We start from the raw sequence: 10,778 nt of genomic DNA, 5'->3' as shown, positions 1-10,778 counted from the left end.
TATTAGCCCTGCTTTTAGGGTATAGAAAATCATTTAATGGATAAGCAAAACAAGCATACTCAGTAAGCAAATTTCTTTAACTGGAAGAAACTATAAAGAAAGAGATACAGTAAAATATTATTCAGCTATATAAAGGGATGGATACTGATATATGCTATATATGGATGAACCTTGAAAACTTCATGCTAAGTAAAAGAAGCCAGACACAAAAGGCCAGCATTTTTTGCTGGACTTCCACTGCAGAGAACAATAATTGTTCTCAGTGGACAAATGAAGATTCTGCTCTATTTTCTCACATGTATTTGAAAATGTTTTCAAAGGGTCACCAGAAAGAAATTAAACCAAACTTTGAATAATACTAATTAAAATGGATTCATTTTTCCAGCTCTTTTTATTTTTAGATTTTTCTTTCTTGATACCATTTTGGAAACTCTTGTTAACAAAGTGGCCCATTACATACGACTGAATACTCTGCTTGACTGTAAAAACTAAAGATTTCAGAACAATGTAAACAAATGACAAAAGGCTAATATCAATATATAAGAACCTTAACAAACCATTAAGGAAAAAAGTCAAAGTACTCAAAATAAAAATGGGCAATTAGAGAGTAGCCAACATATTTAAAAAAAAGTTCACCTTCACTACTTTCAGTCATCAAAAAAGGAAATAGGGACTCTGGTGGGGGTGTATGCAAACTGACCTCTCAGAAAGGCAATTTCGAAATAGTACCCCAAATCTTAAAACCTACAAATTCCACTCCTAAAATGTTATATTAGGGAAATAATCAGTAATGTACTAGGAAGATATATTATATTTTATTTTTAATAGGGAAAAACTGAACCTATATATCCAGCAATGGGAAACTGGTTAAACTGTGGTTCATTTGTATTATGCCATTATTAAAATAATAATAATATATGAATAAAATTCATGACACATTAAGTGAAAAGCTGGCTATAAAATAATTCACACTCATGCACACATATGACCCCAATTTTGAAAATACTTATTACATATATATTTTCAAAATATTAACAGTGGTTACCTAGAGATAGCAGAGGTAATGTTGGAATTTTGTTCACTCTTCTTTGTACTCTATGCATTTTCAGATTTTTCTACCATGGGAAAAGATATATTTTTTTGTAAGTCCGTACTCAAGGTCATTTTCATTATGTCTTAGCTTCATAATTTCTACCGTTCCTTCATTTTTGATCCTAAATAAACATTAATGGCTCCAACACTGGCAGCTCTAAGGTAGAGGTAAGGAAAAATGGCTAAAGATGTGTGAATTTTTTGCCAATATTTCTAAATCAGGAGCCATCTAATAAATTATGCTGTTGGAATGCATGAGAAAAGCCATTCACAATATCTTACTGAGGCTCAGTAACTTAAACAGGCCTAACAACAGAGATATTTACCAAGAAGAAATCTTTTTCTATTTATTGAAATAATTAAATAACCACAAGTAAAATTTTTAAAACATATATAAAAATATTAACATTAAAAAATAAAATACAGTGGAACTATAAAATAAGAATACAATTAAAGATAGATTAACTGAGCATCCTCAAAACAATATAAATATAGGATATATGAAATTCTTTAGAGATATATCTATTCTTTGAATAAAGTTTGAAATTCGTTTAAAATTTTCAAACTAAGGAAGGAAGTAGTAAATAATAGCTCTTGCCAATTTATAATTGTCCAAAGAGAATGATTCTGTGTTATTTCTTGCTTGTCTTTTCTAATACCCATTCAATCACCTAGGGGGAGAAAAAATATGATTATGGTTCACTTCTACTGAAAACACAAGTGATAGAAAAAGACAGTGTTAAAATTTCAAAGCAGTACAGTAGAAAATTAAAAACAAAAAGTAACATGTTAAAATCTTAAAACGCATTTTATCTTAAAAGCACACATTATTTTGTCACTGAAGAGCATTTTTTGCTGGATTTCCACTGCAGAGAACAATAATTGTTCTCAGTGGACAAAATGAAGATTCTGCTCTATTTTCTCACATGTATTTGAAAATGTTTTCAAAGGGTCACCAGAAAGAAATTAAACCAAACTTTGAATAATACTAATTAAAATGGATTCATTTTTCCAGCTCTTTTTATTTTTAGATTTTTCTTTCTTGATACCATTTTGGAAACTCTTGTTAACAGAGTGGCCCATTACATACGACTGAATACTCTGCTTGTGTGTCTATTATGAAGTATTTTAAGGAGTGTTCTTAGTGCACATAAAACAGCATCACAGCTACCCTGAAATAAAACAGCTATTTAATTGAATGTAATTTCTTGGGAATAATTTATTTACCTGCACAGCATTGTTGTTTGCTGTTTTCTTCATTTCTTCAAATAGACCCCTTGAAGTTTTAAGATCCTAAACAAAACAAAAATCTGCATTTCACAATTTGCATATTACATTGAAGTAAAAGATTCTAATTTAATCTTGGACTCACCCTGAAGTATCAAAATACTCCTCCTGGAATATCAAAATACTCTAACCAAAATACATACATGTATAAATAAACCCAAAATCAATAATGAGTGATGATTATATCAAAGTAGACTACAAACTAAAAAAATTTTTTTAATTTTTTTTTTTAAAGGTAGTCTGCTGCTGTACCTCCAAGTTACGCTCCATAGAGAAGAGCTAGCCAGTTTCCATTCTCTTAGCTGTTCCCTTGTTTCTACCCTCATGTTTCTAACTCAGATGCTTACACGGCTACTTTATGGTTTAACGAGTGCAGACAGTGACTACTGGTATCAGTTATGATGGCTGTGGATTCAGGTCTCTGAATTCTCCCATCTCCCTTTTCTTCCTCCCAATAACAGTTACACCACATTTTTTGATTAGTAAGTAGTCAGTGTTTGTATCATCATACCTGGGTAAATATAGTTCAATTCTGGGCTAAATAATTCTCTTTCATCTAACATTTCATTTATACTGTAAATTATACAGTTAAATTATATTTGCTTAGTTTTCCATGTATATAATTCGGGGTGCCTCCTGCTGATGCTTCAATAGACTGATTAAATGTATAGCAAAGTTTTTTCAACACTCAAATATACTGGATTGAGGTTTTTTTTAAAGTTTATTTTTACTATTGTTTTTTACCTGGTTATCTTTCTCCCACAGCCTGCTCCAATTTGGTCTAATTGCTCCCAAGGCCTGGTCCTGTTAGGACATCCCCAGTCTAGGTTAGTTCTGGTTTTAATTCTTGATTCAGTCCCTTGTTCTGCTGAACTTCATCTTGCAGATTCTTCAAAAGGGTATATGAATGATAAATTTTCTTAGACCTTCCATGCCTGAAGGTATCGTTATTGAATCCTCATACCTGATTGAATTCTAGACCAGGTATAAAATACTAGGTAAATCACTTTCCCTCAGAACTGGAAGATACTTTTCTACTCTTTTCGAGCATACAATGTTACTTACTATGGAGAAGTCCAATGCCATTCTGATTCGTGGTTCTTTATATATATATAAACTACTTTCCTGGGAAGCTTTTAGAAGTTTACTCTCTATCCCAGGTGTGAAACCTCACAATTACGTGGCTTGCTGAAAACTGCCATTAACTGGGTTGGACACGCTGTGTGCCCTTTCCAGCAAGAGGCTTGTGTCTTTCACTTTTGGAAAACTTTGTTATACTCTAGATAGTTTTCCTTCTTCTATTTTTATTTTTGGAACTTCTCTATTATTAGCATATTGGATGTTCTGGATTAATTCTCCCATTTTCTTATCCTGTGTTTAATGTTTTTGCCATTTGGTTCTAATTTCTGGTAAATTTCTTAATCTCAGTTGTTCAGCTTTTCTATTAAATTGATTTTATCATAGTTTTAATTTGGAGTTTTCATGTTCTAAATAGTTTTTGGAAGCAGCATCCTGTCCTAGTTTTATGGATGCAATTATCTTCTGTTTGAGCAAATTATAGTTTTTATGAAGCTTTCTCCAGCTTTCTGCTCTTTAAGAGTTCCCTTTATTCCTTTATGGTTTGGCATCTCTTATGTTAGAAGCTTTTCTCAAAAGTCTGCTAATCCTTGCCTGCAGCCACATTTAAAAATGAGATACTAAAAATCTTAGGGGAGCTCTTGTCTATGCAGAGCCTGTTCACTGGTGTCACAGGTGGAGTGACAAGGGGGCCAGTTGGCTTTTCCACTGTAGCCTCCAATTCCTTTTTCTCCAGAGGCGATTTCCTGCACTGTCACAGAGGTGGGAGAGAGAACTGTGTGTAATACATCTTGTAGTCAACATTGTGGAAGAAGGATGTGCACAGCAAGCGGAAGGTTCCCCTGTTCACTCTGTAGATTTTTATTTAGATTGTGTCACTTGAATTGGTCTGATTAACATTGGTATTCCACTAGGCAGACGTCTGGGTTCTGAGTTCTTTTTTTCTCTGCTGTGCTACGCTTCCGTGTGCTGCTTCTTGTTTAACAATGTACTAAATGTACTTCTACATTTTTTTCTTTCCTCTTTTCTTGGCTTTTGTACTTTAACACCGAATTTCTTGAGAGATTTTAGAAAGGGAGGGAATTGAAGACATGTGGTCACTCTAGTTTTAACCAGAAAGCCTCATAAAACTGATTCAAGTTAGAAGCTCTTGAAATTGGAGATAATCTAACACCGTCTAGTTTTACAAAACTGTCATATGAGTGGCTGATCTGTCCAATGTCTTACAACCAGCTGATAACAGATCTGAAATTAGAAACTAGATGTTTTAATACTCCAGTAGCCTTTTTATTATATAGTGAAAGTACCAATGAAACATGTTTTGAAGCTCATTAACAACTTAAGTCAAAGACTTGTTAGGGAAATATTGAGGATACTAGTTAAAATGTAGTTTCCTATATATAAGGACTAAAATCAAATAAATCAAATAAAAAATATTTTGGCTCCAATTTTTCTACCTCCATTTAAAGAAAAAAATATGGCAACAAATTATAAACGACCAGTGTAAAAATACTCATTAAATATTACCTTATGTCAAGGAGGAACCTTAAAATATGACCTCTCGTGGAGAAGACACTGTACCTTTAGGTAGAACTTTGAAATCTCAAAGAGATGCTGGCTGCATGCCGTAAAACATTCATGAGCCTCAGTAATGTTGTGTTTCCTCAGGGTTTCGGTAACTACTTCTTTTAATATCTTGAATAAAACATAACATATGACTAATATTTCTAGAAAAAGGTACAAACAATCTGTGAATTACAAACCTTCTAGCTATGCTATAAAAGATAAGTTCTGTAAGAAAACAAGTGAGAGGGACAGATCTGAAACATTTACATGGTCACACATGTAGGATATGTTAGGAACAGATGACTGGAGGATCTAACAGAGGAATTCAAATCACAAGTTCTGAATTGAAATCTGAGTGTAAAGGTTACACATAGCAGATATGTACAGGTGTGTATTTATTTTTTATTATGGAAAGTTTCAAACACTGTAAAGTACAGAGAATATTTTAGAACCCATCCCTATATTGATATATCTCTTAACCAGCTTCAAAGAGTATCAATTTATGGCTAATTGTTTGATTTATATCCCTGCCCACTTTCCTATTATCCTTCTTGCATTGGATTATTTGAAAGCAAATATAGATACCATTTCATTTCATTTGTAAAAGTTTTAGCTATATATTTTAGATGAATCGAATAAAGGAATTTCTTCCTGAGTAGAACTAAGAGAGATAGAAAATAAATCTTTACCCGCGTGTGTTTCTGTGATCTTGATTCCTTAATTTGCCTTGATGTTTTTGATTCATGCCCACGTTTTTTACCAGAACTGGCCTTTGCAGTGACTTTTGAAGTCCCAGAGCTAAGCACTGGAACCGACGGACCAGCTACAGGTAATGCTCTCTCTGCCCGCGGCTGCCTGGCTGTCACTGCATGCTGATGACGCCTAGTGCTGCCACTCGTCTGGGAAAGAAGAGAATCTGAACTTTCAGATTTCACAAGTCTATTGTGGAGAAAAATATCAAAAACACAGATTATGTGAATCAACAGTAGGGCCCATTTCTGTCCTATATCCACTGAAACATAAACTCAAGAAAAGCAAACAAAATTCTTGCTACTCCTGCCTTAAAACAGGCGATCGATATCATGTCATACAGTTGCTCTCTTAGTTGTTCAAACGAGTGACTAAAACATAGAAAGCAATGAACCACAAACTAGAATTTCACCTAATAGGAAAAGTAACAAGCAATGTTACTGTCCCTCTCCCCACCAACTTACAAGTTCTCACATAAATCAGCTTTGGCACATCATATGGTGACATTTATAGATTCACACTCATCTGTTAAGTACGTACACTTTCCTATTAAGATAATTTTGATGAAGCAATCATGACCTACCTATACTTACTGTACCTACACAACTACTCTGCAAAATAAACAACATTGTTTAAACAAATACAAATAAAATTACAAAACTGGTTCTTGTTTCAATCCTCCTAAAATGTTTACATTTCCTTTTACAAGATAGGGCCCATATTTCAATTCTGCTAACCCACAGGTACAGTGTACTTTCTTTTCTGGAACACATGCCTTTTTATTAGTCATAAAAAACTAAGAAATAAGACTAATATGACACAAGTCAGAAATAAGAAATTTTGTTATGAAACACAGTATCCTAAATGTTAATGTATTTACTTTTCAGCTTTATCAGATGTAGAAAGTACCATAAATTTGTAAAGTCTTCATGAAAATAATTTAAGTATTCCATATCAAGGGAATAGTATTCTAATATTTTTAACTGTTCAAAAAGAGATTTGAAAGTTTTGGTTTAAGATACTTCATACTTTTGGAAACATATACATATAATAAGAATTTAAGGCTTGCTTTAGATGACAAAGACCTAAATTTGATAAAGGTTCTTAAGATTACTACAAATTCAATAGAGAGTAGAGTGCTTATTTTATAAATTTCTAATTTCTATTCATGTATCTGCATATTTCATTTAGCTAGCAAAAAAAGTATCTGGAAAAGTTTCATGTAATGTATTATTACATGGTTTTAAGGTCATATTTTATATGAAACAGGCAGTTTTAAAATCCTACCTCAAAAAGCCCTTTGTTGAAGGGGCCAAAGCAGGCAGGAAGCAGTGAGATGAAAGGGAAGAGCAGAGGAAACTGCCATCCCCAAGCACCCTCCTCAGAGCAGCTCCACTGCTGCTTCTACTGGATAAGGTCTCAGTGGGCCATGCCTTAAAAACTTTACAATCCATTTTGCTAATGGACTGTATGTTAGCATATAAAGTAAGAAACTGTGTTTTTTCAAGTCATTTCTTTCTTTAACTTAAAAGCATAATCACCAACTGCTCACAATAAAAACAAAATTCCTGGTATGAAGGAATTAATCTAAAATCTATGCAGAAAGCTACTTAAAAATATGAAAGACTAGTACGAAAAAAAAATTACTCTAGGGAGGTAAAATACTTTCTGTCAAGATCCTATTTTTATACACTTAATATGTCACCTTTTTGGAGGATAAAGGCAATTCAGGTCTTTTGATCTCCTTTTCAATCGGGATACTTCTGTCCGGAGCTCACTTTGTAAAGCTTCCCCATCAGGGACACTTCCAGGCTCTGATAAAACTGCAGGAGATGGAAGAGGGCTCAGCACAGAAGACCCTAGAAAGCTCTCTCGGGTGCAGGTGGTTTGCGTTTCATAACGAATAAGACGAGACTGGAGTTCAGAAAATCCCCCATCTCTTTCTAATGCTTTTCGGTCATCCAAGCAATATCTAAACAAGAGAAAGATCATTAAAACCAAAGTGTCCGTGACAGCAATGGGCTTTTCTCTGCCAATTAGGAAACGGTAAAGTATTTACTTCAAAAGTTCTTACTTAACTTCCTAAAATTGTTGGAAGGTTGAATGAATGGCCAACTTCTTTCACAAGTTCAGTGTTTTCTCTAGTCTGCTAAAATGACATGGCAAGAAGATGAAAAAATCTCAAGTACAATCTGATTCCTCTTTGACTGTTTCAGGCCATAGATTAAATTAATCCTCTGGCCTATTTTCAAAATTATACAGTTGCTGTTTTAATACTCTTTAAATTTCTACCAACCTCTGATTCCTCAGCATTGCAGATAGGTAACAACACAAAATGCTGACTTCCGTTATTAGAAGGGCAAGTTTATTTTCAACACAAATATTGAAAGGGTATAAAAGCATTCTAAGCTACCTCACCAAACACAGCTCTGAACATTTGGAATTTTTTTTCTTTGAAACTTACTTCCCACCTTTTTTTTTTGTAAGCAGTAAATGGGTTTTAAACTTTATTTCTCTCTTTGACTGATCTTGGTTTTTAGAGGTATTTTGCCCTGGGATTTACTCTCCCAGGACTTAACACACTGGGTCTCATGATTTTGCACTGCTGGATTTTCCCACCATTTTACACCAGAATGATGGAACCAGCTGGCAACTTTAGGGACCTTGACAGCTGAGGGGGTGGACATAAGGACAGGCAAGGGTCCTTCCCAAATAGGCTGCAGTTGAGATTGGGGTGACCCATCTTTCCAGACTTTGATGAGGACTCGGGTCCCTGGGCAATAAAGAGGCTTGTCCTCTGGTGGCTCAGGCTATGACCCGAGGGTCCAAATTTTCTTAAAGCCTATTGGGACTGATGTATAGATGTGGCATATTCGGATAAGGCACTGGCCTCAGGAAGTTGGCCGACTTATCAGTTGGTAAGGGCTTGAATTTTTCAGGACAACAGGACTTTAATCTCAAGGGACTGTAATCGGGGGTTGGAAATCCATCTGAGTTGTGCAGCACCAAATCTGTTGGTGGGAGAGGTCAGTTCGTCTTAACAGGGATGGAAATCCATCCGAGGCACAGCATCAAGTATGTTGGGGGAGAAGCGTTGTGCATTTTCCTCGGTTCTTGTCCCCGCCGTGACAAAGAACTGAAGGGCAGAGACACAGTAGTGAAGCAGAGTAAAGTTTTATTTAAAGTTACTTAAAGAGAAAGACGTGCAGGCGACCTCAGAGAGAGAGGAGCGCCCTGAAAGGTTGGAGAAAAAGAGTTTAAGATTAAAAGGTTACGACCTCTCTCTGAGGTCGCGCCACTTCCCACCTTTTTGACTGAGTAAAGATTTTCCTTCCAACACTTCAGCTGTCTCCATTTGGCTGGTTTCTAACTAAATCTGATCCAAGGAATCAATGAGAGGTTAACTCAGTGAATGCCTCTACACTTGAAGAAACTCCACATTAAGGACAACAAATTAGCATATCAGGAAAATCACATGTAAGATATATGACCTTGGAAAACTCTTCCCTTTCTCCCTTTCTATACTGCATCAACCAAAGAAATGTTTTCACATACGCAATGGCAGGACTATAAAAACAAAACCTGTTATCAGTCCTCTTCATTTGTAAAATTCCAATATGCTCCCTAAAATCAGAACTTTACGTCCATAAGCTTTTAGTTCAACTCCCAAGGAGTGTATATCATTATCCTAACATCTGATTGCCTGATAGAGATGTCAAGGACCTCCTCTTTCTCTTGTGACACTTGCATATTTGATCTCTGAACTCCAACTTCTCAATTTAAATCCAGCTTCATCACTGTGAACTCTGTAAGCTCTGTGAACGTAGCCAAATTATTTAACTTTATCTGTTTCTGTTGCCTCATCTGCAAAATGAGATTTACAGTAGTTATCTCAAAGAGCTATTGTGAGGGTTCCTTGAATAGGTACGTGTAAGCACTCAGAATCAAAGCCTGGAACATGCAAGCACAGAAGCTAACAACCATCCTGCTGCTCTTACCATCCCACCATCAGGTTTATTTTCTACCACAGCACCTCTTACAGTATGCTGATAATATGTAGCACAGCCAGGATTTAGACCCAGGTTCGTGACTTCAGAGATGATTTTAACCAATTTAGTGTACTATCTCTTATGTAAAGTGTAAGGATCATCTTACTCAGGGATCAATCCCCCTGGCTGAACATTAGAATTATCTGAAGAGCTTTTATGAACTACTGATACCTGGTCTACATGCCCAGTTTCTGATTTACTTAATTTAGACTGTCTAGGTGATTCTAAAGCATAACTTGGACAGAAAATTCTCTGATGTAACCCAAAGGTTTAATTTGACAGGGGACAAAACTGAACTCCTGAGTCAGAATGTTAACTGGAAGCAGACCAGTGATTAAAACCTAGGCCTCTAATTCTTTAACATTCTTTCTCTACTCTATTTCTTAATGAAGTACATTTCACTAAAAATCAGTATCAACCCTAAAGATTCCTGATGAGTCCTATTTCTATCCTGGGCAACTGAGAGTATCCAGAAAAAAATGAAGAACCATGAATGTTAAGAAAGGTTCTAGGCAAGAAGCATTGTAATGCTTTATTTCAGCCTACAGTAACGTTTGAGAGAAAAGCATGAATTGACTCCAAATGAATATTTTCTTATACTCTAGATTTTGATTCTATGATACAGATTTTTTCTTCCAGTTATAACAGCTCTTGATCACAGCTGTTCATAATGTCATCCCTTCAAATGAATTATGTACACTGTGCATGTTGATTTTAATTGCCACTTAAAATACCTTCAAAATGATTATATATATACAAATTGTACACTATAATTTGGCACTGAAACAAAAAGTTACTTTACAAATAAAGCAAGAGAAACAAAGAGGCAGGGTGCATATTAGATATTAGGGAAGTAAATAGTCTTTGCTATGTCAGATGATGACTACACTTCCATATTTTCTTGCAAGACAATAACCAAATGCTTAATGCATCCAAAGAAAGGAAAATACCTGTAGA

The 10,778-nt window shown here is 35.0% G+C and overlaps 1 protein-coding gene across 4 annotated transcripts in view; it reads right to left on the bottom strand.

Moving 5' to 3' along the window:
• Window positions 1-1,425: 1,425 nt before the first annotated feature.
• The window catches only part of MTBP (MDM2 binding protein), a 77,729-nt gene continuing 68,376 nt past the window's right edge, over window positions 1,426-10,778 (bottom strand). For 3 of the 4 annotated variants that reach the window (XM_073230029.1, XM_073230028.1, XM_073230027.1), the window contains exons 18-22: window positions 7,478-7,744; window positions 5,712-5,961; window positions 5,038-5,151; window positions 2,320-2,385; window positions 1,426-1,763 (exon numbers count right to left, since the gene is read on the bottom strand). In XM_073230029.1, coding sequence (XP_073086130.1) covers window positions 1,725-1,763; window positions 2,320-2,385; window positions 5,038-5,151; window positions 5,712-5,961; window positions 7,478-7,744 — 736 coding nt within the window. In that variant the 3' untranslated portion in view covers window positions 1,426-1,724. Of the gene's footprint in view, window positions 1,764-2,319; window positions 2,386-3,123; window positions 3,269-5,037; window positions 5,152-5,711; window positions 5,962-7,477; window positions 7,745-10,778 lie in introns of all 4 variants that reach the window. The other variant, XR_012128392.1, reaches the window with a different exon arrangement.

Source organism: Manis javanica, chromosome 2 (genome assembly GCF_040802235.1).
Source record: "Manis javanica isolate MJ-LG chromosome 2, MJ_LKY, whole genome shotgun sequence".
Taxonomy (NCBI): Eukaryota; Metazoa; Chordata; class Mammalia; order Pholidota; family Manidae; genus Manis; species Manis javanica.
Note: the sequence above shows the minus strand (reverse complement) of the source record. Positions and strands in the feature narration are given on the sequence as shown.